The 27,038-nt window shown below is 44.8% G+C and overlaps 1 protein-coding gene across 2 annotated transcripts; it reads right to left on the minus strand.

The window, feature by feature from the left end:
• Positions 1 to 2,557: 2,557 nt before the first annotated feature.
• Positions 2,558 to 26,904, minus strand: USP40 (ubiquitin specific peptidase 40). Of its 2 annotated transcripts, XM_063399996.1 has the most exons (33): positions 26,799 to 26,904; positions 25,577 to 25,624; positions 25,061 to 25,277; positions 24,766 to 24,833; positions 23,899 to 24,012; positions 22,972 to 23,136; positions 22,394 to 22,540; positions 20,724 to 20,867; positions 19,598 to 19,726; positions 19,239 to 19,340; positions 18,552 to 18,659; positions 17,693 to 18,014; positions 17,174 to 17,255; positions 16,160 to 16,331; positions 15,604 to 15,688; positions 14,779 to 14,849; positions 13,608 to 13,927; positions 13,019 to 13,145; positions 12,621 to 12,678; positions 12,273 to 12,326; positions 11,759 to 11,847; positions 11,261 to 11,347; positions 10,773 to 10,809; positions 10,223 to 10,287; positions 10,053 to 10,127; positions 9,519 to 9,645; positions 8,359 to 8,453; positions 7,121 to 7,239; positions 6,574 to 6,639; positions 6,139 to 6,349; positions 5,920 to 6,015; positions 5,085 to 5,179; positions 2,558 to 4,594 (listed from the first exon to the last, which is right to left on the minus strand). In XM_063399996.1, exons 3-33 carry the CDS (start codon positions 25,257 to 25,259, stop codon positions 4,489 to 4,491), a joined length of 3,735 nt encoding a protein of 1,244 aa, XP_063256066.1. In that variant the 5' UTR covers positions 25,260 to 25,277; positions 25,577 to 25,624; positions 26,799 to 26,904; the 3' UTR covers positions 2,558 to 4,488. The 2 variants fall into 2 exon arrangements, with proteins under 2 accessions (XP_063256066.1, XP_063256067.1); XM_063399997.1 differs by lacking the exons at positions 2,558 to 4,594; positions 5,085 to 5,179; positions 5,920 to 6,015; positions 6,139 to 6,349; positions 6,574 to 6,639 and adding an exon at positions 8,229 to 8,263 and having other exon boundaries at positions 7,125 to 7,239.
• Between the last annotated feature and the right edge of the window lie 134 nt (positions 26,905 to 27,038).

Here is a 27,038-nt window from a genome sequence, read left to right on the forward strand (position 1 = left end):
CGGGAACAGCCACAAAAACCTGTAAACAGCTCCCAAACTCCCGGAAACAGCTCCAACCCCCCGGAAACAAACACAAAAACCTGTAAACAGCTCGCAAACCCCTGGAAAGAGACCCCCCAAACCACCGGGAACAGCCACAAAAACCTGTAAACAGCTCGCAAACTCCCGGGAACAGCTCCAAACCCCTGCAAAGAGACCCCCCAAACCACCGGGAACAGCCACAAAAACCTGTAAACAGCTCGCAAACTCCCGGAAACAGCTCCAAACCCCTGGAAAGAGACCCCAACCCTCCGGAAACAGCCACAAAAACCTGTAAACAGCTTGCAACCCCCCGGGAACAGCCCCAAACCTCTGGAAACAGCCACAAACCCCATGTAAACAGCCCCCAAACTCCCGAGAACATCCCCCAAACCCCCCGGCAACAGCCTCAAAACCCCCGGCCCCAAAACCCTGTAAAAAACCTGAAAACCCCCGAAAACTGCCCACTCCAAACCCCTGAAACAGCCCTGAAATCCTGGAAATAGCCACAAAAGCCCTGGAAACAGCTCCCAGCCCCCCGGAATCAGACACAAAAACTCAAAAAACAGTCACAAAACCCCAGAAACAGCCCCTAATCCCTAGAAATAGCCGCCCAAACCCTGGAAACAGCCACAAAACCCCCTGGAAACAGCCACAAAACCCCCTGGAAACAGCCACAAAACCCCCTGGAAACAGCCACAAAACCCCCTGGAAACAGCCACAAAACCCCCTGGAAACAGCCCCCCAGTGCAACAGGCAGCAAATAAAATGTGTTAGGGAGAATTGCTGTGTGTCGGCAGGTGAATCGTATTGGGAAGTTGTGGAGGTTTTTTCCCTTTATCGCTAAAGGGTGACTCTGTGGGACCCAAGACATGAAAAACAGGGACCGTGTGGAGCACATCTAAAGGAGGGCAGGGAGATGCTCCAAAGCTCTGGAGCCAGGCTGGGAGAGCTGGGGGTGTTCACCTGGAGAAGGCTCCAGGGAGAGCTCAGAGCCTCTTCAAGGGCCTAAAGGAGCTCCAGGAGAGCTGAGAGGGACTGGGGACAAGGGATGGAGGGACAGGACACAGGGAATGGCTTCCCACTGTCAGAGGGCAGGGATGGATGGGATATTGGGAAGGAGTTGCTTCCTGTAAGGATGGGGAGACCCTGGTACAGGATTTCCAGAGTAGCTGTGGCTGCCCCTGGATCCCTGGCAGTGTCCAAGGCCAGGCTGAACATTGGGGTTTGGAGCAGCCTGGGACAGTGAAAGGTGTCCCTGCCCATGGCAGGGGTGGCACTGGATGACCTGTTCCTTTCCAACCCACTTCCTTCTGTAAAGGAAGAATCAGTTTGGGAATAAAAAGTTACATTACAAAGCAAATCAATCTGGTCTTAGTGCAGGCTAAGAAATTTTTCCAGCAGAAAGGAAGCTGACACTTCCATGCCAAGAAGGTAATCTCACCTGGACTCCTGCCAGCAGGTGCTTGAGGCAAACAAATTTTACCTTCCCCCCAGCCCACTGCTGCTGAGGTTCCCAGATAGGCTCTGACTCCAGGATCTGGTGATCCTGGGAAGAACAGGAGGTGTTGACAGCTCCCACATCTCAGGGCATCGGAAGAAGTCTCAGAGGAAGCAAAAAGACTGGGAAGAAGCTGCTCTGGGGCAAAGGGATGTTTATTTTGGGATTGTGTGGTTTATCTGGGTTTTTCCACTGATTCTCCATGAAGCATCTGAGATGCCCGAGGAGGAATCTCAGGGGAGGAGAAGTTTAAATTTGGCCTCATTTGCTCCTTTTCCTGCAGAGACACCCCGAGGAAGCACAGCTCCATTTAACTGAAAAACCAAAAGCTAATGCCAGGGCTTCACCACCCTGACAGGGAAGGATTTCTTCCCAATATCCTATTTAACCCTGCTAAAGCTCTTGGAAATGCCATGAACTCTGCACCATGCTTGTCAGGAAGGATGCTGAGAAGAGTGTAGGAATCTTTCAGCTCAATTGGGAGAGCTCCATGTACCTGAAAACTCCCAATCTCCAGGTCCGGGATCCCAGAAAGGTCTGAGCAAGCTGGGATGAGCCAGATGACCAAAAACAAAAAACAAAACAAAAACCCAACAACCCTAAAAATAGTTAATTTCCCAGAAAGTGGCTTAATAGTCTCTAGAAGCTAATTGCTAATTTCAGTCAAAACCTCTTGCTCAAATTAACTAGTTCAAACAACTTATTAAAATTTGGATCCATTTTCCAAGGTGTTTTCTAAGTCTAGGGCACCAGAGTGGCTTTAATTTGTATCCTGATAGAGGAACCTTCCCTACCATCCTCAGTGCTTTCTCCACAGGGATTGGAAACATGGGACAAAGCAAAGCTGCTCCTGCACTCAGAGCCCTGAGCCAGGACCCTCAGGGAAACACAACAGTCACAAGGAATGGGCTGGAATTCCCATCCCAGAAATGGGAATGTTGGTTCAGGAACACTGGAAAATTAAAACTAATTCATACTCATGTCAGAAACCAGTTTGTGCCGCTCCCAACCAGTGAGACATTCCACAGACAACCCAACTGGGCAGATAAAAATGACATTTTATTTTGTGAAGAACACTTGAAAAATAAAGATGAAAGCTCTTCCAGGCTTTGCAAATAACCATCAGAATCCACAGAGTCACAAAGACTCAGTTTCCAAAAGGTGTTTCCTCTCCCCAGCCCCATTTTCCATGAATTCTCTCATTGTGGAATAGCCCGCAAGAGTTTTAAGGAAAAAAAAAAGCATTTTGAGCCAACATTAGAAATAATCCAAGATTGGTTCAGTGCAGGCGCTGCTACATTACACTTGAACAAAGGCACAAAATTCCCACTTGGAATTTGCATTTCAATTTCTCCAAACATGGTGTTCTCAGGGAGAGACCAGAGTTATTCAAGAGGGGAAGGCTGAGCTCAGTCCAGATCTCCAGCAGGAACCAGAGGAACTAAAGTGACAGCAAATAAATTCAATGGGCTGGAACCATGTGGGAACACAAACCTTTGGAATCAGCACCTCTGATCCCTGCTGTAAATCCAGGCTCCCAAGAACACCTGATATGGAAAGAAGGCGACACAAATTAAGATGGGAAAACATCCGCTGCCCACCCCTTGGGCAGAAAATGTATCTATGGAACTGGGATTTCAGGATTCAAGTGAGTGAGGACATTAAACAGCCCCTTCTGCAGAGCATCAGCCCCAAAAAGCCCAGGAGCACCTGCTGAATTCTAAAGATATGCAGAGAAATAAATAATAATTGTGTATTTCACGGTGCTTTTCATTTCTTTTTTTTGCTCACGGCAGAGTGTCAGTTTTCATCTTTATGCTGTCAGAAATACCAGAATAGTGTTAACCTATAAAAGGTACATGAAAAATTTCACATTAGCCTAAATTTGAGGAATCTGCTCAAGTGGCAGTTCCTACTACAAAATCTACACATACAGCAAATAGGTCAAATATTTACTGCAGCCCCCAAAAGCAAACTTGTGTTTTGTCCTGTCATTATCACAGATTTAATTAAGGATAATCAGGTGCACTTTGGAGTTAATACTTCAGAGCCTTTGACCTGGAGCCCAGCTCAGTGAGCTGCTCAAAGTCAACTCAGGACACCAAGAGAAACAGGGTCTCCAATGTAACAGAGTATCAGAACAGCTGGAAAGATGAGAAATGAGGGAAATTCCTCTGAAGAGGAGCAGTGAAAATCAATACAAGCTTTTTTCCTGAGTACAGTAAAACCCACTGAAGATCAAACATTGGATCTGTCCTTTTTTTTCCAACCGTTTTGTCTGTTAATGAAGTTTAGGGACAACAAAAATGCCCTAGAAATTGCAAAATGAAGTTTTACAGGCAACAAAACAAGTCCCAGAAACCTCAAATCTAAGATTACATGCCTGTTGTTCCGTATCACAAAAGGTCTCCAGGTTTTACATCTTGACAGATCCCAGACTGGCTCTTTTTGAGCCAATTTCCTACACTTTGCTCAGAGATTTCCACATTTCCTTAATTCTTAGGGCTGACTCCAGCTCCTACAGAGTTAGGTTTAGAGATAAAGAGAGAAAAGCAAATTCTGGTAGCAGCAGCAACTTCAGTGATCAGAAATGGGAAAAAAAATCTAAAAAGAGATGATTATGACTGCATCAAATGTCAGTAGTGATGGTGCAAGAGGTCAGATCTGACCCAACAAAGCATTTTGAATGGTTACAAAAGAGTCACTAAGGGGTTATACAATACATTAATCCTTTTCCTCCTCCATAAAGTGCATTTACTCAGCCTGAGAGTATGTACCACACTGAGAAAGGGACCTTAAAGCACTTCCCCGAGAGAGAGCAGAAGAAAATTAGAGTTATCCTGAATCCTCAGCCAGTTTGTGCCTCAGGGATCCTTGAAGACACTTTGGGAAAGTCCCTCTTGCTACTGGAGCTGAGGCCCTGCAGGCCAGGTTAGTACAGGGTGGTGTGAGCAGAGCAGCTCCTGGTGCTATCTGAAAACCCCCACGTTGATGGAAAGAGCCACTTCTGGTTTGCGGACCTTCATGGGGAGTTTCTCCTCGGAGAAAAAGGGATCCTGGACACGCTCCTGGCGGCTGGAAAACAGAAATAATATGGTTAATGTTTAGTGCTGGGCCTTAGCAGGGTAAGCCTGGCTGAACCCTTGAGTTCCAGTGAGCTGTGAAAGCAGCCTGTGCAAGGCCAGGCCAGCCGAGGGTTTATTTTCATCTCCACAGGAGGAAAAACCACCAGGCTCAGTGGAGGAACACTGAGAGCCAGGAGTTTGAATTATCCGAGTGCTCCCTGCAGGATTACTGGAATTGGGTGCTCTGATAGCACCCAGACACCTCTGGCCTCAAAAATTACCCAATTAGGCTGAATCATGGAATGGTTTGGATTTCAAGGGACCACCCAGTGCCACCTCCTGCCATGGGCAGGGACACCTTCCACTATCCCAGTTGCCATCCCAAACCCCATCCAACCTGGCCTTGGACACTTCCAGAGATCCAGGGGCAGCCACAGCTTCCCTGAAAAGCAGCAAACACTGCATATTTCTAAAGAAAAATGAAATTAAATGCTCACTACCTTTTCCTCTTTTCCAGAGCCAGCTGCTTTTGCTTCTCTTTCCCAATGTCGTCCCTGACGGTGCTAAAGTCCTTGGTGTCATCAAGGAGAAGGTTCTGTTATGAAAAAGGATTGGAGAGATCCAAGTCAGAAGGTCAAACTATTTCCGAGCTGATCTTTGACACAATAAATTTCCAGATTGTTTCTTTTGACTAGTTTTGCACTGATTGATTTCAAGTTAATCAGAATTGCAATGGTTTGAGTTGGACGAGATCCTAAAGATGAACAGTCCCACCACTGCCATGGGTAGGGACACCTTCCGCTATCCCAGGTTGCTCCAAGCCCTGTCCAACCTGGCCAGGAACACTTCCAGGGATGGATATGGATTTCCCCCAATAGGCTAAAACAGCAGGACAGGACATCACATTTTTCTCCTACTGCTCTAAAACCCAGCCAGAATGTTCTTTCCTTCTAACCATGCCTCACTGCTAGCTCAGAGCTCAATGCTGGGCAATTCCTTTTCATACCATAAAATAGAACTGTCATAGTTCAGTAATCCATGACATGTAACAGGTTTGTATCTATGATGTGATTTTTAAAGGGCACTTCCTTGGATTTTACACAGAATTTGAAAAAAAAATTAAAAAATGAGGGGAAGAAAAACAATCCAGGAGAAAAAGGAAAAGCAGCAGCGGCAAGAAATTTACTATCAACACAATGAAGTGTCCAAACCCACATCCCAGTACTCTCACAAATGCAGCAGGATGAGAGAAAACCAGGAAGAAATGAAGATACTGCCAAGGGGACATGGCCTGAAGCAGATCCTCGTGCAACAATTAAATCCAGGGAAATTTACCTTCACCCCAATGATGTCTCCATCCTTCAGGTGGTAAGGTGCTGACTGCAAACTCTCCTGCTTTTTTCTCCTTTTCCTCTTGGAGACTTGCTGTGTCTGAACAAAATCAAAGCAGAAGGGTTTGGAATTCTCCTTAAATTCAATCCCTAAGCAACTGCAGCCCAAACCAACACGTGCTCCTCTCCAACAACTGTTGGATTCTGTCATTCCAGATCTTACCCAGCTAGATATTGGCAGCCACTCAAATCTCTCAGGGAAGTATTTGGCTATTTCAATTTTATCTACAGGGAGACAATAGTGAGAAGCCACTCTTTGCCTCAGAGCCCAGGTCGTGCATTCCTTGGAGATATCCCACACCAAATCCCGGGAGTCAGAGTAGTCCCTCTCTCCTGGTATTCCCATCTGGACTCGCAGCAGCAGCTCGTGGGGGCTGGCAGCAGGATGAGAGAATAGAAATTCTTATGAGCCATGCTTTCAGAATTCTCAGCTTTCAGTCCTCTCCTGCCCTCCCTCAATTTGTTTGTAGAAAACATTAAACAGCTTCCAAAGTTCTCCCACATCCTGAGAGCCCTGAAGGCAAAAGCTGCTCAGTTAAGGCTTCCCTCAAATGTGGAGCGGTAAGAAACAAGATAAATAAAGATCTTGAGGTCTTACCCCAAATTCTCTTCTTCTTGCAAGGGTTCTATGCAGATTTCCACTCTGGCACCCAGCCTGTAGTCACTGAAAACAGAACAGAGATTGTCTACATGGCTCTGGAGCCAGGCTGGGAGAGCTGGGGATGCTCACCTGCAGGAGAAGGCTCCAAGGGAAACCTCAGAGCCCCTTCCAGAGCCTGAAGGGGCTCCAGAAAAGCTAAAGGAGGGCTTGGGACAAGGGCTGGAGGGACAGGACAGAGGGAATGACTTCCCACTGCTGGAGGGCAGGGATGAACGGGATATTGGGAAGGAATTCACCCCTGTGAGGGCAGTGAGGTCCTGGCACAGGGTACCCAGAGAAGCTGTGGCTGCCCCTGGATCCCTGGCAGTGTACAAGGCCAGGCTGGACAGGGCTTGGAGCCACCTGGGATAGTGGAAGGTGTCCATGCCCATGGCAGGGGTGGGACTGCTCACCTTTAAGATCCTTTCCAACCCAGACTGAGCTGCTGAATCTCCCCACAATCCATCCCACATCCAGCCTGTTGCTCATTTCCCAGGAAACCCACCTGAGTCTCCGCTTGTTGTCCCGGAGGAGCTTCCCAGGGCGTTTGCTGTCCACTGTCCAAGCTCTGAGGAACGAGGGCACGGGCACAACCTGCTCCTGGCAGCAGGGTAAGGTCAGAGCCTGAAAAACAAAAATATTTCATCAATAATTTTAGCAGCCAGTCTCCCTGGAAAAATAGAAAACCATTGGATTAACTCTCAAAAAACAGGGGAAGATATTGAAATTTATTCCACACCAGCTGTTGCTTGTGGCTATGAGCAAAATACTCACTTTTCAGCCTCAAAGGGAGTCGGATTTCCCTCCCTCTCAACAAATCTCAACTCAACTTCCATTTCCAAAGTACCCAATTTTTGTTTTTTAACCAAAATTTGAACAACTGGGAGGAAATGAGGCTGTTGCAGTTGTTGCCCCAGTCTCTGGCCAAGTGCTGAGCTCCTCTAAGCCCCTCCCAAGGACACAGCACTTCCCATGCTCAGCCAGTTCTCCTTGGTTAAGCTGCAAACAGTTCTCCATAGCAGTAGCCTGGCAGAGCCCAAAACTGAAGTCATACCCAAAAAATAGGTGTTAGGATGGAACAGAATCAGGTGAGACATCCTTTCCCATGCAGTTCAAGTAGAACAATCAACTGTTTAAACCACACAGAGCCTTTTGGTAGGATTGGAGTATACATTTTTGTGGGTTTGGGGTGGGGTTTGGGTTTAGATTTTTCTTTGGGGGTGTTTTGCTTGGTTTGCTTTTTAGTGTATTAAAACCATACAAAGATATTTTAGTTTCTGGCCAAACAAAATGAGCCAGACCTTCCTGGCAATCAAACCTGTGCACCCCAAAGCAATTCTTCATTCATCAGATTCCACAAACAGAAATTAAAAAAAAATGCAGAAAACTAATACAGGAACAATGTGGAAATGGCAAAGTGGCTTTTTAGGAGGTGCTTGTTATGTGTGTGCTTCCCATGGAGAGATTTTACACGGAAATGAAGACAAAAGCTGCAAGGCAGAGCTTCAGCTAAAGTGCAACGAGGCTCCCGCAGGCTAGGACACGTGATGGGGACAGCAGGGACACTAAGGAAGTATCTGAGCTACGTGCTCCAGCTGCCTCTTGGTACTTACCAGTGACCATGGCATAAATGCCATGGCACAACAGACTGGAGACAGGGGAAAAGGAAATAAAAAAGAGCTGTTAATAGAGCTCAAGTCATCACAGCGCTGCTGCACAGTCCAACACAGGAGAACATCTAACCTGCATCTTCAGATCTTCCAGAGAGGCCTCTCCTGCTATCTCTATCCTGCCAGCATAACACAGATCCAGGCCCAGGCGGGTGGGTTCTGGTGGAGCTTTGAAGCAGGGGAAAGGGAGGAGGAAGAAACAAATAACAGAGGAGTCAACATGATTCGTATAGTCCTGAGAGATAACAGCCACTTCATGGTCACATTTCATTTAGAGAAGGAGTCTGGAGTCCACTTAGAATATCCCGGAATCCCAGACTGGTTTAAGTTAGAAGGGACTTTAAAGGTCACCTCATTCCAACCCCCTGCCATAGCCATATCTAGCACACAAAATACATCCCAACAATTTCCAAGCAGTTCCTATACTGCAAATTTCAGAACTAGGAGCAGTTATTCCCACTGATAAACAGTGTTAGTTACTGGTTAAACCTACTGCAAGTAAAGCTAAATTGCTCTTAGCTCCACTACTGAAATCAGCAGGGTAGAAAGTGAAACGAGGAAAAGGCTTGAGGCAGAAGGAGAAAAATGCAAGGAAAACTTCTACAAGGAGAAGGGGTCCTGCCCTGCAGCACAACTTGGCACCACAGGAATATTACTTTTAATACAAAATTAAAAATCAATTTGTTCCCCATTTTCCAATTCTCTTATTTCCACTTCATTTTCTTTTCGCTTCTCAACTCTCACTTGGTTTTGCCCTGGCTGATTTTGGATGTGACCTTTAGGAGCACAGAGTTAAAACACTGCATTTAAGGTCTTTGATACTATGCAAGCTTTACCCATCCCTACTTTTACAGCTTCCCAAAAAGCAACACAGCCTGATGGGAATTAAATGTGCCTTCAGGACTCTGGCATTTGAAGCTAATCACCTCATGAAGGAGACGCTTTACAATGCTTCCACTGCTGTCAGTACAGAGACTGACAAATAAAGAGACGCTACAAAAAAATTTAGTGGGATTTTGAGCAAATCCAGCTGAGGAACATCCCTACAGCAGGATTATCCAGCATTTATGTCCAAAACTGCATCTCCTGAGTGGTCCTTTCACCATAACCTTGATGTAAGAAGTCATGCAGCCCTCCTAGGTTTCAGAAGGGTTTTAAGGCTTTGGATTAAAATTTGGGTTTGACTCGAAGAGCAACCACAGATGATTCCTTTCAAAGCCTGGCCAAGCTCACCTGCTGCAGCAGACACCTGCAAAGCCTCCATCTTCCAGGTGATCCCATTCACCTGGTCTTGTGCATTCTCTCCATGTTTCTTATGGCTTGAAGGCTTCAGCCACCAGATGGGGATTTCCAGGAAACCCTGGAACAGAAAAGACCAGGTGGCTCAAGGATTGTGTGCAGACAAGGAGAAATTTCATCTTTATCACAGGAAGAGAGGAAAGGGTTGTTTAAAACAGCTTTTGGAACAGGCTGCCCAGGGAAGTGGTGGAGTCACCACTCCGGGAAGTGTCCAAAACATGTGTGGATATAGCAGCTGGGGATGTGATTTAGTGGGGAACACTAAAGAGGTGCTGCAAAAATAGTGATGCTACAATTTTGCAAAGGACAACCTGTTCAGGGCCAGGTTGGACAGAGCTTGGAGCAACCTGGGATGGTGGAAGGTGTCCCTGCCCACGGCAGGGTGGCACTGGATGAGCTTCAAGGTCCCTCCCAACCCGAACCACTCTGGGATTGCAAGTCTCCACACTGCCCACGCTCTCCTTTTACCTTTCCTGGAAGCTTTCCTTCAGTTATAACCAAAGTGTCTCCTCTACAAACATTGAGTTCCTTCAGGGTGGCATTCTGCAGGAAGAGAAAGCACAGGATCCTTGTCAGCCCACACCTGCCTTTCTCCCCAGGGAGCAAAGAACAAATGGATTAAAACAGGCTCCACTTACTTCCTGACTTAATGCTTCCCCTGCTTCGTAGCACCAGTCAAGCCTTCTCAAATGCCAGTTGTCACCTACCAAAACCCAAAAAGATACACACAGAAGACTAATTAGTCAATAATGCCAGTGTGGGAAAACATCTTACAAAACTCTTAGGAAGTGTCAAGGGTCCTTTTTCTTTTTGTTCTTCATTTTTATTTGCATTTTAAACACAACTCTGACTAAACGAATTATCACTTTCATCTTCCCCAGACCTTTTGCTGTAAGAAAATGATCTTTTATTTACACAGATCTCTCTTCCTCACCTATCTAATTATCTTCCATGGTTTCAGAGGAAAGAGAAGGAATTCTTGTATGTCAGTTTATCATTTGAATATATGACAAGCTCTTTAAAATAGCAAACTATATTATAAAGACTTCACATGTAGAATTCTTTCCCCTCCTCACATTTGAATGACACACAGATCATTGAAAAAACTTACAAGGTTTAGGGTAGGAAGACCTGCCTTAAAAATATTAAAAATTCCTTTAAAAATATGTAAATAACAACACAACTAACCTGATAATCCAGATTTCTCCAGCATTAAATTGAGACACTGAAAAAATAAACACAGAGGAGAGTTGTGTCAATGCTGAAGATGGGAAATAAATCTTGCAGTAAGTCTATGTTAGAATTTTTTGACATAGCAAGTGCTGGTCAAGTCTTAAAACAATATAACTAAATAGAGAAGATGTATTTGGGCTATATATTAAACCCTTCATGGGTGAGGTGGTTTGCAGGCAAGAAATTCACCACATCAGCTTTCCCAGCTGGTAGAAAATGAAATCTGTGCTGTGTTTGTTCCTTTACTTGAACAAATTCTGCCCCAGAGTTTGCAGATGTGCCTTTTAAAGAAAAATCAATGCTGCAAATTCAACACTGGACTGGTAGCACCAGAGCTTCCTTCATTCTGTGCATGGCTCTTCCCAACTCCCCTGCCTCCAGTTCTGTGCAAGGAATGCTGTCCAGGAGCTTGGGAGCAGAGCTGTGGGAGCAGCCAGCCTTACCTCTCTGACAGAGGCAGTCTCCTCCACAACTATCTCCATCTCAGGGCCGCAGTTTTGGTCACTCCCAACCATGAAATATAGGAAGAGCTGAAAATTCAAATGCAAATTATCAGCATAAATGTGGAAGGGTAAGAACGATTCTTGTGGTGAGAACGTCATCAAACAGCACTAAAATAGCACAAAAAGCAAAGATAATTGAGAGACGGCCATCAGCACATCCTCATTAGCCACCCCTGGTCTCTAGAAATGCATAACTACTCCTTCCCCTGCACACTGAGGCCAGGTTGGATGGGGCTTGGAGCACCCTGGAATAGAGAGGAAGGCGTCCCTGCCCATGGCAGAGGGTGGAACTGGATGAGTTTTAAGGTCCCTTCCAACTCAAACCATTCTGGGATATTTACAACTTGCACATTCCAGGAGCAATATTCCCCCTTTTTTTCCTTTACTCTCTTTAGGAAAGTCCCTGCACTAGGCTCCTCCCATCCCACACTGCTGTACCTGTGTGGAAGTTGGAGCTTTCCCACGACACAGCCCAAGCAAGCTCCCCATCTTCAGTTCTGCTTCCTTGACTGTGTAATCCTCAGGCACTTCAGGAAGGACAAATAAAAACATCAATTTTATCATCCTCAGAGCAAGCTAAAACCCTTCAGTGCTCTCTGGGCAGCTTAACTTGCTCAGCCCTGACAGCAGATCTCTGAGTATCCAATGGAGAGAACAAAGGCATGGAGATCTCCCAGACTCCATCAGCAGCCCAGGTGGATTAGGGATGTAAGCAATAAAACCAAGCTGAACATTTCAGCTCAACCCCATCTTTGTATTGGTACTGTTAATTAACTTTAAAACTGGGGAAAACAAACAAACAAACAAACAAAAAACAACTCACAACTGGTTCAGTTAAGCCTGGGAATCGGTGGAGTTATGTGTGGGTACTTCTCCCAGGAAAGGACAAACAGAAGCTCCAAACCTCCCCGGCAAATTTCTTACAGAACAGTGATACAATAAATCAATTTACCTGGAGACAGAAGTTTCCCATTGCCACTAACAGGTCTAAGACAGCTCTCACTGGCTGCAGCAAAAAAGGGCAGGAAAGAGAGGAGCGTTAAGTAATTCAAATAAGAATAAAAATAGGAATTTGGCTCAGAATTTCAGACAAGTGACACCTTTAAGATTAATTACAACAGGTTTATCTTAGAGGCCTCCCTCTGTGACATCAAAAATAGGACTGGAGAGAGACTCCTCGAGACTCCATCAACAGTCTCCGTTTTTATTCTTTAACTGAAAGGAAAATTCTACCACTAAAGCCTCTCAAAAGCCAGTAAATTGTAACATTAGCAGATTGATAAATCAGCTGGACACTTACCCAGCTCCTCCTCCAGCTGAAGCTCACGGATCGCTTTCATTTTGATATCTGCCATCACCTAAAAGACAGGGACATTGAAAGGGGTATGAACACCTCTAGCCTGGAATGCCACCAACACCCCTGCTTGTCCAAGTGCCAGTGCACAAAGATAATCCTTCCCTCCTCTTTTACCTTTGGTTACTGACACCATCTCAAACTTCCATTTACAGGATGGTCCAAAGAGAAAACTGTTTGACACTAAAACACTGCACTGGTTTAAGCTACCTGCAAATATCCCAGGGACTGTAACTCTGATCTCAACACTGATTTCAGCAGGGAAAAACTTCAGCACTGGGGCTAAATTGAATGAGCTGGGCCAAGTGCAGTGGCCAAGCTGTTTAGGAAAGCAGAGTCCTTACTGTTTCAATAGTGGCAGTGATTTTAATGTGTTTCTCCTCCTCTTCCACCCCACAGAAGTTTTTCACTTGGAGCCAGCTGATGTCATAGGTGAAGGCAGTCAAATTCCCACTTGCCACATTGACAAAGCTGTGGGAATCAGCAGTGCAAAGACAGTCAGAGACAGGAAAACTAAACATTGGCAGGGCTACATCAATCACCAGCACAGCTCCCAAATAAACAGATGATGCCAAAGTTGTTCATAGTGATGGCATCTCACAGAGCAGAGGCCTCAGGGAGCACAGAGTCATGAGACCACAAATTTGCTCCTGACAGCATTGGATTCACTGAGCACGAGTTGTTCCCACCAGGTTTTTCCCCTTTTACAAGTGTAAATCAAAGGTTGTGACTGGTGCTGCATTTTGAGGGCAAGAAAAAAATCTAACAGCTGATATATAACTTGTCTCCAAAACTTAAGATGAAAATACTTATTATTTGTAAGCTCAAAATGATAATTAGTTACAAGAATATAGGCTGTTAGTATAATTTGAACGAAAAGGTTTTGACAAAACTGCTTTTTTGTTTAATTACAATCATAATCCAAAATGTTACCTCTGGTCATGGCTGTCTAAGATCAGCACAGAGCACCCATCCCTGAGCCCAACACTTCGGACTGTTTCCTTCATGTCTTCCTCATGGAAAACTTCCCAGTTCTTGGCTTCTCTGTCTGCTCCTGAGCCATTTTTGAGGATGATGCCCCCGGCTGGAGCCAAGGCTGAGTGCAGCTGCCCCAGGCTGGTGCTGCAGGAGAAGACGTGCTGGGCCTCGCTGAAGTGCTGCCCCTTGCCGCCCTCGTTGTGCTCGGCCAAGCGGAGCACGTTGAGCACCACGGGCTCGTGCTCGGGGCCCGTCAGCACCTTTGTGCCTCCAACCTGAGGGAAAGGAGGGAGGAATGGCAGCTTTGTGTGGGGCTGATCCAGAAAATACAGCACAGACTGGGCAGCGAGAAAATTGAGGCCAGAAATGGACGCTCTCACAAACAAAACACCCCAGACCAAATTCTTGCTGAACAAACAACCAGAGTAACCCATGGGTGGTGGGAGGAGAAAGCACAAAGTTGTCCAGAGCATCTGTGGCTTGCCCTTGGATCCCTGGAAGTATCCAAAGCCAGGCTGGAAAAGAAGCAACCTGGGATAGTGGAAGGTGTCCCTGTCCATGCCAGGGGGTGGAATGAGATCCTTAAGTCCCTTCCCAAATCATTCCATGGTAACAGAGAAACCAGTGGACACTTGGCAAAATCTAGAACACAGGAATTTAGCCCCTCGGGACATTAAAGAATTACCCAAATGTGACTGAACATTGTGACCTTCCATTTTAAAAAGCTTTATCTTTCTGACATTCAACCTAAGTTCCTTGCTGAAGAAAATTTAATGGCACAAACACTGCAATAGATAAAACAATACCAAGAATAAAACCAAGACAAAACCCAACTCTGTTACTACATGTTTGGGTAGTTTTGTTTGGTTTGGTGTCTTTTTTTTTTTTTTGAGAAAGTCAATATAAAATGGGTACTTTTACAATAAAAATTATTTTAAAGTAGCATTTTATTCCACCAGAGAGACAGAATAAAATGTGGTGCTTCACAACCACTTCCAGGTTAGGCAGAAGCCTTAATATGAAAAGGAAGATGGAAAAATACAAAAGCAGCACAGGATTTCCAGGAGACCTTGCACAGTCTTATCTCTTCAGAGCTGACAAGGAAGGAAGTGCTTGGTTCCTTTACCTCTTTCCCATTCCAGACAAAGATGTCTGCTCCATCAGCAAGCCCAATGCCATCCAGGGTCAGCTCATCTCCTAAAAAATAGGAGCAAATCATCAAGTTCTTGCTCCCCACAAAACACACAAACAGGATCAGCAAGTTTTTAGAAGTCACTGCACTTAAAGAACTGTACAATATTTAGAGCAGCTCTGAATGTCTATTTTGATGTCAACATTATGTAGAGTTGTGTTATGTTCTGGTTCAAAACTTATTTTTTGAAGGTGACCACAGAGAACGTAAAATTCAAAAGTTACTAAGTTTTTAAAGACTGACATTTAGAATTGCCTAAAAAATCAAAGCTGGAGACAAAAACGACAATTTGAAAAACTGATGTACCCTTAATAAATTAATGAACTCTTTATGTGAGCATTCCCCTTTACAAAATTCCTACTTCAGCTGAAGTCTAACCTACATTTTCCTTTGATGTCACCCTGGCTCCTCTCTTCTATCCTCTCCTCCACCTATTAGGCCAATCCTATGAAAGCAAACATCCACAAGCAAATCAAGGGCAAGACACAGACTGATACATTCTTGTCAGCAAATGTGCTTAATCTGCTTAAGATCTGCACTCTTACAGTATTTTACAACACAGATTTCACAGCAAAGTCTAAAAATTATTCATTTCACTACTAGGAGTGAAACAAATAATTTAAATAACTTTACACGAATTTGAGCCGGAAGAGTGTTCAGTAATACACATCTCCAGGATGGTTTACAGATGTAATCTTTGATGTCTGCAGGAATTAAAATACAGCAATAGCATGGAAGCCTGGCATGCAGTGCTCTTACCATCAAGCACCTGGTACAGGTGTAATCCTGCTGGTAAAGGCTTGGCCATGCTGAGAACCATGTCCCCTTCCCAAGACTCCAACATCTAGTTGGGAAAAATAACCAGAAGAATGATGTAAAATAACAGCGAGCAGTAACTCACAGCACTCACAACAATTACATTCTGCTGAAAGCTGCCACAGCCTGGCTCCCAAGCTCACTTGGTGACTCCTTGGAAAGACAAAGACAACTCTGTCACAAAATGAAATATTAAGAATAAGCCTGGAGTTCTGCAGTGTCAATCCATGGCCATGCACATGCTGCCCAAATAGAATTAATTAGCTCATGTGAATGTTGACGTCTCCATAGTTTAAATTCCAGCAAGTTCATGGCTTCAAGAACAGACCTCACAATCTCTTTCCCCCTATGTAAACTCATACTAAGTTTTTAGCCTCCTGAACTCCATTTGCTGCTGAAAATTTCTTCCTGACACAAAGATTATAGCATAAATATATTTGCAAAGGTTGCAGTGGCTGAAGTAAAAATAAAGTTTGAGTTTATTTGATAGAGCAGGTACCTGGAACACTGCCTGCCGAAGGTCTCCCAATGTTTTCCTTCTGTCAATAGTCAAATCCACCACGCTCTCTTTCCAAGAAAGTGAAGGATGCAAAGCCCCGTTGTGGAATTTATAGCAGGAGCTCAGGTGGAGATGTAAATCAATGCCATTGTTTGCTGAGTCACATTCAGCTCTTAGGGAGAACAACACAACAAACCGGTGAACTTACCACCAAACAGATACTTCTGTGTAGCTGTCCTGGACCTGGTCTCCCAGGGCTAAATTCCCTGTCACATCTCCTCCCCTCCTTTATACCTGTCCCTAGTTGTATTGGCAAACACTTAAAAAAATAAAGAAATGAAATCCACTCAGGAATAGAATCCCAGGATGGTTTGAGTGGGGAGGGCCTTAAAGCTCATCCAGCTCTCCCTCTGCCACAGGCAGGGACACCTTCCCTACCCCAGGCTGCTCCAAGTCCTGTCCAACCTGGCCTTGGACACTTCCAGGGATGGGGCAACCACAGTCTTGTTTGCAATATCCCACAGACTGTCACTCTTGTGTCTGTATTTTGATGTCTTAATCGTGATTCAGATTTATCAGCACTTGTGTCCCCTAACACAAGGGAAAATTTTATCCAACTTTGAATACCACAAGCTCTTCACTTTTCTGGCAGAGAATATAATTTATCTGTATATTCACTGTATACCAAGTCCTTCTCCCTTCTCGCAGAGAACTCCCTCTCCAAACACAAAAAAGATAATGCATTCCACCCTCTTTCCAGAATTGCAGTGCTTTGCACCAGAAAATGGTACAGTTTGAAACTGTGAGTATGTTTCCCTTGAAATTCTTTAGGCTGTGTGCTAACAGGGAAGGCAGGGAACCAGCTGAAGATGGATACACAAATTATATTCTTCAATTAACCTCTATAACATGGAGCCATTTCAGTTCTAATTCTGCTCAAGGAATTTCCTTCCTTTTGAATCCCTTGAGAGTCCTACAGATGGGAGCTATTTGAGTACAGTGACACTAAGATACCTCTTTTTTTGCAGCTCTGTATTAGCAGCATTCATTTCATTCAGCAGGTGCTCAGGAATTTGGTACCTTGGATTTCCTCGTGCTGAAACAAAAAAAAAAAAATATAGGCTTAAAATGTGGTTTGGCAAACAAGAAAAGTGATCAAGAGGAGACATTACAGTAAATAATCACTGAAAACTCAACTGCAAGATAATATAAAGAACAAACAAATGCTTTTACTCCTTTCAATCAACCTTTCCTTAAGGGAAATTAACACATCAATGCCATCAACAACAACTTGTATTTGTTTCAGCTGATGCTCTGCCATTATTTGTGGAGCAAATAATAGTAAAAAAAGTCAGTCAGCTACAGCAAATTAACAGGTCACCACCACCTGGTATCTTCATTTAACTCTTTTTTCAAATGATCAGTATAAAGAAAACTGGGAAAAATAAAGCTTGGAAAGGACAAAAAAAGCACTCCAGAAAACAATGTCAAAGCAGGAAGTGCTCCCAGAATATCCAGATGAGCTTTGTGTACCTTCAGGGGGCCTTTTCAGCTGAGCTTTTCTGTAGAACAGCATGTAGGCACTCTCTTTACCCTGGAATTGCTTCTCAATATCTTTCTCTTTGATGGGCTGGACTTTGGAATCATTCAGATCAAACCAGTGGCACCCAGCAGAGGTGGCCCTTGGCCTTGGGGGGGTTTTCTCGCAGTTCCACTGGACATCATTTTTCTGGGAAGGGCTCTGGAGATTTTGTCCATGAGAATCCAGCTTGAACAGGAGCTTGTGTGTTTCCTTCAGGCCGACCTTATTTCCATCAGGACTCAGCTGGAATATCTGAGGATGATTCTGCAAATACTGAAAGGGAAGCAAGGACAGGATGAAGAAGATGCCAGGTTTTAAATGCAGCAGCCTGCATTAAGCTGCTGCATCTGATTCTCCTCAAAGTGAAACACAAATCCATTAATTCAAACCTCATTTCGTAGTGCTTCCTCATGTATTCTCTCAGTTTACCTCTGTCAAAGCCTCACCTCTACACACCTACATTCAAATATTTCTTGTGGAAACTACAGGTAGCTCCCTTCAAAAAACCAGCAAACATCAGTTTTCCACCTATCTACAACACAAATGCTGAAGTATTTTCCTTAAGACATCATAAAAATATAGCAACCAATTGGAAAATTGTTTTACTGGAAAAAAAGTACACAAAGTCTCAGGCAGACAATTCCTTGGGAATCTTATGTTCCCCAGCCTGCTAATTCACATTACAAACCTCTCCTTGCACATGCTAATCCAAGGGTCTATATTCTCAATTATCATCCTTCCAACTATTCAGTAAGAATATAAATGATTTAGAAAGTAATCTAAAACCAAAACTAGCAAAACTGTGATTACCTTTCGTAATGCTCCATATTGTTTTCTGTATTTCTTATTCCAGGACATCCCTTTCTTCTCCAGTAATTTCTGTCCTAATTGATCCACAGGAATTTGTTTAGCTTCTTCCTGCAGAGAAATAAAAAACTAAGGTAACAAAGGCTACAAAAGTCAAGGGGTCAGCACAAAGAATCCAATTTTGAAGTGTTTTAATCATTCCTAGTTTTTAATAAGCATCATGTGGAGCTGTGTCAGAGGGGGTTTAGGCTGGATATTAGACAAAGGTTCTTCCCGCAGAGGGTGCTGGGGCACTGCCCAGGCTCCCCAGGGAATGGGCACATTCCCAAGGCTGCCAGAGCTCCAGGAGCTCCAGGACAATGCTCTCAGGAATGCACAGAGTGGGAATGCTGCGGTGTCTGAGCAGGGCTGGGAGCTGGATCAGTGCTCCTTGTGGGTCCCTTCCAGCTCTGGATAGTCTGATTCCTTTTGTAACAGCTTTGGTGAGCAGCTTCAGAAATATTCAAAAAGGACCTTTGTCTGTATGAAGAGCCACTGTTAATATTAAAGCCAAGCTTTAAATGCCTCATACCAAGTTCAGCCTGGACACTTAAGCCTTCACTCTTTAAGCCTGTCCACTCTCACAAACACCAACACCTTCCAGGTTCCCTAGCTCCAAAACCAAAGCAATGAACTCCTTACATACCATACCTCTGATAAAATCCCTTTCAAGACTGCCAGTGGATTTTCTGTTTCTTTGGCATTCTCAGTATCTCTTAAAGCCTTCTCTTCAATCAGCCCATCCTCTTCTTCCTGGATAAGAAAGACACTCACAAAGATTGTGGTTTCACACACAATTATAGGATTGGATTATTCTATGCTGATATCATCATGCACAGTTTTTGGAGTATGAAGGACATTCTGATAAACTGTCCTTCTCAATGAGGCAAGACACACAGAGTCTCCTTAAAATATTGATTAAGTTTGGATGCACATTCGTCCACTAGCTCTTAATACTTTTCTAAAAAGTACAAACTCAAAAGCAAGGAAGAAAAGCCTTTAAGACTTACTTGGAGTTGCCAGTTTCCTAATTCATCCACATCTCTGATATAAACATGATAGTGTCCTCCATAGCAGCCACCTTTGTGTATAATAACAGAGAAGAGCTCATACATGTACTCTGAATCATCCATTTCAGTCTTTAAAAAGAAAAACAACAATTGTAACAACAACTGAGATCAGTCGGGCACACAAGGACAGCTTTACACCTTCAGCATCACTTCAGACATTTCTCAGTGTGCGTTTGCACATCCAGAGACTGAGATGGCTTTTGAGGGCTGGGGACACAAGGAAGGATTGCACAAGCCACGAAGCAAGGCACAGGCTGATAGATCACAAAATCCCAGAATGGTTTGGGTTGGAGGGACCTTAAAATTCATCTGGGTTCCTGCCAGGGGAAGAGACAACTTCCACCAGCCCAGGTGGCTCCAAGTCCTGTCCAAGCTGGCCTTGGATGCTTCCAGGGATGAGGCAGCCACAGCTTCCCTGGGCAATCTGTTATTAAACAAGCAGCATTCTGAGCCATACTGGAAATTCAAAATATTTTCAATTTCAATGTTTGTTTGCAACCAAGCTTATTTTGTTTAAAAGAGGAGAGAGAAAAGAAGCAATACTTAAAACCACTAAAACTGGGGCAGGGGAGGAAAAGCCTTCCTCAAATGCAAACACTGAGAAATTTCCAAGCTTGCATTGCAACACTTCAAGAAGAAAAATGTCTGTTCCATAACAGTGCCTCTGTTGTGTTACGGATCAAAATTTGTCATCAAGCAACGGCATAGCTCAGTTTATAACCAAAAACATATTTATGAATGCAAATAGAGATTCCTGAGAAAAATGGAATAACTATAGGCACCTAAAGCACATACAGCTCAATTTATACATGATGCTATCAGAGAATAACCACACAAAAATTTCATTTCCATTTCCAGATAATAATCTACCTGTCAAGGAAAGGTTCAGTAACTTTTGGGTAACTTTACCCTTCCCCCTTGTAGCTATAAGGGAGCTCAGTTCAAAAGTGGAGGAGGACACACAAAGTTACGCAAATGCCTGACAAAATGCAAAATAAGATAATCTTGAGCTGTGGGTTCTCTGCTGAGCATACAGAAACTTTCAACAAATGTTAATAGTGCCCACCTGCTCACAGAAAGGCCTCAGGTTGATCTGAATGGGGAACGTGTAGCAGCTTGTTTCCTTGTACCTCTCGCACTTCTCAAAGTCAAAGTTGAACCTCAGGAGGGAAATGGTGAGGAAGGGCGGCAGCTTGCGTAGTTTAGCAGACTGGGAAGGGATTTAAAAAACACTTTAAGCACAGACTTAGAACAAAATTGTGCTTCCACTTTGCTGTGGTCAAATCCTTTTCCACCAAAGCATTGTTACACCAGAGAGATAAGATCAGTGCCCGCATTTTTGAAATGTCTTCACTAATTCTCAATTTCCCTTTCAAATGCAAGACCTAAGAGCGACCCAGGTCTTCTCCCCCTGTTGAACCCCACTTCCTTGGTGATCACCAGCCTCATACACAATCCTTCCACAGCAAATAAAGGACATGAGTGAAATTCCAGTCAGTAATGACATTTCCATGGCCCATGGGCTCTATACAGGCACAGAACAACCAGGAGCTAAAGTCTCCTTCATTTCTAGAGGGGAGCACGCTCCAGGCAGAAAAGGCAGGATTATCCATTTTAATGATTCCAAATTAATCCAAACCAAACCACTTGATGGGTGAACACATCAAGAACCCTCGTGAGAAGTAAAACCAACCATCCTGTACCACCTGTAACAGCAGGTGTGGCTTCCATGGCCACATTTCTGAGCCTCTCCAATGTCACCATCCTCCTCTCCACTAACAGAGCCGTAACAGGAACACACACAGGGTTTAAGAAATCCCCTGAATTAGGAATTCCATTTGCATCCACAGCCTGGCAACCCCCAGCACTGTGATTTCCTACCAAAATTCAGAGTTCCCACTCTCCTCCTGCATGGATTAGCATTTCCAGAGAGAGGCAGATAACTTACCCTGTATTGCCTTGCATGCAGCCCAGTTGTTAAACTCCAGCCAGCCCTTACAAGACATCTGAGGCACTGCTGAGTGTTCCTGAACTCCCAAGTCACTGATTAACCTGGCCTGACCCCAGCTTCCCTTTTAACTACTCCCTCCACATCCAGAGGGCTGTAGGGTTTGGACTTCACCCATGCTGCAGGATGCCAAGGAGCTCTGCTGCTGTGACGAGACCAACAGCCCGAGTCTGCTTCCCTCCACAAAGACAGAGCAACAGATCCCATCCCCTGCACAGAGCAACAGCTGTTCTTCTCCAGAAGTAAGTTTCCATGATTTCTCTCATTGCATGTTTTTGTTTTATGCTCTGATTTGTCTTTTAGCCAACCCTCCAAAATGCCCAGAGCAAGCTGCAGCAGAGGTGTTGAATGAATCAATACTCTCCAAATTACACCACACTCAGTGTTAGGGACAAAAAACTGCAACAACATTTGGGAAATGAGCCACAGGAGCTTTTCTTGACATCCCTGCTGAAGTTTCATAGAATCCCAGAACAGTCTGGGTTGTAAGGGACCTTAAAGCCCATCCTGTGCCACCCCCAAGTGGGCAAGAGACACCTTTCACTATCTCAGGGTGCTCCAAGTCTGGCCTTGGACACTTCCAGGGATGGAGCAGCCACAGCTTCTCTGGACACCCTGTGCCAGGGCCTGCCCACCCTCACAGGGAAGATTTTTTTTTTCCTAATATTGCATCTAGCATCTAACTCTACATCATCCCAAGGTATTATCTTTGAACCCCAAAGTGTTACCTTTGAAGCTTCAACCAGTTTATCACAGGCTCCACATCGATACAAGTTGTCATTCTCAAAGTATTCTTCTTCCACATACATGTTCCACAGGGCCTCCTCCAAGCCAGCCACACCTTTCACGGCCACTGTGAGGTCTAAGAAATCTTCCTGTGCAGAAAGAACAAGAAAGGAGGTTCTGAGGGGTGTAAGCTGGTAGTGATTAGAAAGATACCCATCCTATTCATCACACTGCTGGGCAAAAAATCCTCACACAATCACAGAAATTAATTGCTAAAAACTATTTTTTTTAAATTACAAAGCCCATAAAAGACTGTCAAGATATGTTCTGCTGTTACATCACTGCACTCTGTGCTAACTACATCTACCAAAAGCAGGGCTTGTGAACTCAGAAGATGCAAAGCATTTGGGTTTTTTACCTCTCATTTAGAAAGTGCAACCAAAGACCTACAGTCCAGCACTCACTACCTGGATTCAACACAGACTCAACAAGGATGACATCATTTTTGGACTGTAAAAGCAAGAACATTTAAAGTCAACAGCCTGAAGAGAACCCCACAGTGGAAGATCCCTGGCTTTACCTGTCTCTCACTGACGTTCTTGCACTCCTTACAAACAATCTGGTTGACAACAATACCATGGTACAGGCGGTTGATGAGGTCGTGGCCCGATGTCCCCACGAGGGAAGTCTCCAGAGCACTGAACAGGATCCTGTTCAATTCCTGCACATCATGCTGCCTCATCTCCTGCAGGAGGAAAACCAAACAGGAAGGAATGAAACACTGCTGTGCTTGGCTAACGGCTTAAAAATGACATATGAAGTGTCCCAGAGCCTCAACGACTACTGAAACATTTACTCCTTGAGTAGTGATGTACTACCTTTATTATTGTTAATGGTAATTTAGTTATGCTACGACTCACCAAAGACACTTTCACTTGGGTAGAATAATAGAATTCGAGAGTGGTTTGGGTTGGAAGGACCTTAAAGATCATTTTGTTCCACTTCCTGCCATGGGCAGGGACACCTTCCACTGTCCCAGGGGGCTCCAAGCCCCATCCAATCTGGTCTTGGACAATTCAGGGATCCAGGGGCAGCCACAGCTTCTCTCAGCACCCTGTGCCAGGGCCTCCTCATCATCACAGGGAACAATTCCTTCCCAATATTCCATTTAAACCTATGTCAATTTGAAGCCATTCGTAGATTTACATTAATCTCTGACTGACACAGTTCAACTTGGGCAAGAATCTAACTATCAGAGGACAAGAAGCCTGTTGGAAAAACACTCCTGTAAAAACAAAGGAAAAGCAACTGGAATTGTATCTAAGAGATCATCTTCTGTTCCTCCCTGTAAACAACTGCCATGTGGATATCCAACAGGATACACCAACAGCTGACCCCATTCAATGTCATCTCTGCAGCTTGAAGGATTTTAAGGTATTTCCTACATGTTAGACCTCCAGAACCCATCTCTATGCAGGGAGAAGCGCGTGGGGATGGAGATTGGCACCTCATGGCTGCTCCAGCCGAAGCTCTCGGTGAGGTCTGTGGTGGATGCAGCCTGCTGGTCCAGGAGCAGGAGCTGAGCAAACAAGCGCTGCAGCTGCAGCGGGATTATCCGAACCTGGGAACAACAGCAAGGGAACACGGGCAGCACAACAGACACAGCCTTCAAACCAGTCCTTTCAACAAAAACAGAAGCAACTTACTACAAAGCTGGTGATAAACTACCTCTGCCTATTTCATAACACACATTACTCAATTCACATCAAGTAGTCAGACTTTGCTCCTAAAAATCTACAGTGCCTCGCCTTACACAGCCAAGTAGAATGGTTTGGGTTGGGAGGGACCTCAAAGCCCATCCCATTCCACTCCATGCCATGGGCAGGGACACCTTCCACTGTCCCAGGCTGCTCCAAGACCCAGTGTTCAACCTGGCATTGGACACTGCCAGGGATCCAGGGGCAGCCACAGCTTCTCTGGGCACCCTGTGCCAGGGCCTCCCCACCCTCCCAGGGAACAATTCCTTCCCAATATCCCATCCATCCCTGCCCTCTGGCAGTGGGAAGCCATTCCCTGTGTCCTGTCCCTCCATCCCTTGTCCCCAGTCCCTCCCCAGCTCTCCTGAAGGGCTTGGTGGGGGGGTGAAATGAGGTGGGAGGGAGAACATCTCAGCAGACTCCACATCTGATTTCTGAAGCAAAACTTTATGTCAATGAAAGCTTAGAATTGTGTGAAAGATCCAGTATCAGCCAGAGCAAACTGCCTCTCAGTGACAAATTTAGGTTTTTATTCATTTTCCTAAGTTTCTCATGAACTGTAACTACAGTTCTCCACATCAACGTCGGACAGTGACGAACAAGAAAATTCCCAACACCTTTGCATCTGGTTTCCTGCTGTCATCCAGAGTTCCAAGTTCTTCAGGCCCCAGGGAGAACAAAGCCTCTGCAATTGGTAAAAAAATTATTATTTTAAAAGACAACATCCCCTCTTTAAATATTTACTGTGTTTTAATGTCAAACTATGACTGTATTCTACAATAATTTATTTAAAGTGAACTGTGCCCCAAAATTACCTGAGTTCACTATGTTTCTTAAATAAATAACCAGAAGTGCAAGTTTCACTAAATTATCAATCCCAACATCATTTTAAGAAGGTTTTGAGCACCTCACCTCTAAATTCAGGTGTGAAAAGCAGAGTCTGCAGAAGGGAATTGAGGTAGCAGGTCCCACCCTGATTTTTGATTCCACTGAGGTTGGTGAAATCCCTGGGAGCTGGAGGCTCAGACTCTCTGGGCTTTGATTTCTTCCCTTTCCCACAATGATTGTTGGCAATAAAGGAAAAATCCTCTTCAAATAAGTCCCCAAACATTGTGAAGGCAGAAGAGTCCTTTAAAAAGATAAAACAAGCATTTACTATAAGAAATGCAATTGAACCCACCCACCTCAAATCCTCCAAGATAAACCTGGAAGCCCTAATGGAAGAATTTGTTTATATTTTTTCCACCTTATTCTGGTCATTCTAAAAATTAATCCATGTAAAAGTGTAAATTAATGTAATAAAAAAGGGTGAATTAAAAGCATTTCTGTTACCACAGGTCTGAGCAGACTTTTCACCAGAATCAAACCCACCACAATTCCATTTTGCACAAAGCTGTTATTTATTTCTACAAGAGAACTGTCCCCTACCTTGGATTATCTTTATCCACCTCCACCAGATCCCAGGGACTTCTTCATCTGAGACATTAAAGCAGAAAGGTTTTTAAGTTTCACTTTCCCAATGAACATAAATAGGAAATAAATCACTTTGCATCAGCTTTTCCTCCTCTGAATGCAGCTCTTGACTGCCTTAAAATCTCTGCAAAGGCCCCTCCTCCCAAGCTGCTGGATGGAATTCCTGGGCTGGGCACTCATTCCAAGCTGTCTCCCAGCCCTCATTCCTCTTTCCAGTCAGGCCTGTTGCACTTTAGCATTTAGATTCTTCTCCTTCAAGGCTGCCCAGCAGCTCCTGAGTGGATCCTCCGTCCCAAAAAAAGGGCCATATCCAGGAGACACCACCCACCCACCACTCCGGAGAGACACTTGAGTGCCAAATCCTCCCTCGCTCCTTATTTCTGGATCCTCCTTCCCTGAAAAACCACACAGGAATAGCAACTGGAAGGGATTCTGGATGGCCCAGTGCTTTCACAAAGCAGAGACAGCTCAGAGCACAGTATAGACAACAAAGCCATGGCAGGAGAAACCAAAATCCCAGAATAAATCCATGGCAAGAGATCCCAAAATCTTTCTAATAAATCCATGACAGAAGATCCCAAAATTCTCTAATATTTCCATAACAGGAGATCCACAAATCCCTCTAATAGACCCATCAGATTCCCAAACCCCTCCAATAAAACCATAGGAGGAGATAACAAAATCCTCTAAAAAATCTGTGACAGGAAATCCCCCCAAAACCTTTAACATATCAACGACAAATGATCCTAAACCCCTGTAAGGGAGCGGGAGATCCCAAACCCCTCTAACAAAACCCTGTAACCCCAGCAAGAGATCCCAAAACCCTCTAATAAAGCACTAAGATTCCCAAAGTCCTCTAATAAACCTATGACAGAGGTTCCCAAAACTCTCTAATAAACCCCTGGTAGGAGATCCCAAAACCCTCTAATAAACCCATGGCAGGAGATCCCAAACCCCTGTAATAAATCTGTGACAAGAGATCCCAAATTCCTCTAAAAAACCCACGGCAAGAGATCCCAAAACCCCCTAATAAATGACAAGAGATACCAAATCCCCCTAATAAACCCCCGGCAGGAGAACGCGAACCTCTTAAACAAACCCATTCCAGGAGCCCCCCCAAGCCCGGCAGTCTCCCCCGGGCCGGCGATGCCCCGGCCCCTCAGGGGCCCCCACTCACCGTGCCCGCCCCGGTCCTACGGCCACGACGCCGCGGCCGCCGCCATATTTGTTGTGTGGCGCTGCGCAAAGCACGCCGGGACCGGCGGCCCGCGGGAAAGGGCGGGGGCCGCGCGGGGCATGCTGGGAGTTGTAGTTTTCCCGGCGTGAGGGAGCGGAAGTGTCATGGGACTGTTTGGGACCGCCAGCCCTGGAAGCGTTCCAGGACACACTCGATGAGGGCTTGGGATAGTGGAAAGTG

The sequence above is a fragment of the Prinia subflava genome, chromosome 6, assembly GCF_021018805.1.
Source record: "Prinia subflava isolate CZ2003 ecotype Zambia chromosome 6, Cam_Psub_1.2, whole genome shotgun sequence".
NCBI classification, from domain to species: domain Eukaryota; kingdom Metazoa; phylum Chordata; class Aves; order Passeriformes; family Cisticolidae; genus Prinia; species Prinia subflava.

What these genes read in the sequence shown, in the direction of transcription:
- USP40 (XM_063399996.1), bottom strand. Translation starts at nt 25,259, where the DNA reads ATGTTTGGGGACTTATTTGAAGAGGATTTTTCCTTTATTGCCAACAAT. An exon ending in ACAGAGCTGCAAAAAAAGAG is followed by an intron (nt 16,332 to 17,173) that starts GTATCTTAGTGT and finishes GTTCTCCCTAAG; the next exon opens with AGCTGAATGTGACTCAGCAA. An exon ending in GGCTGCCAATATCTAGCTGG is followed by an intron (nt 6,016 to 6,138) that starts GTAAGATCTGGA and finishes GATTTTGTTCAG; the next exon opens with ACACAGCAAGTCTCCAAGAG.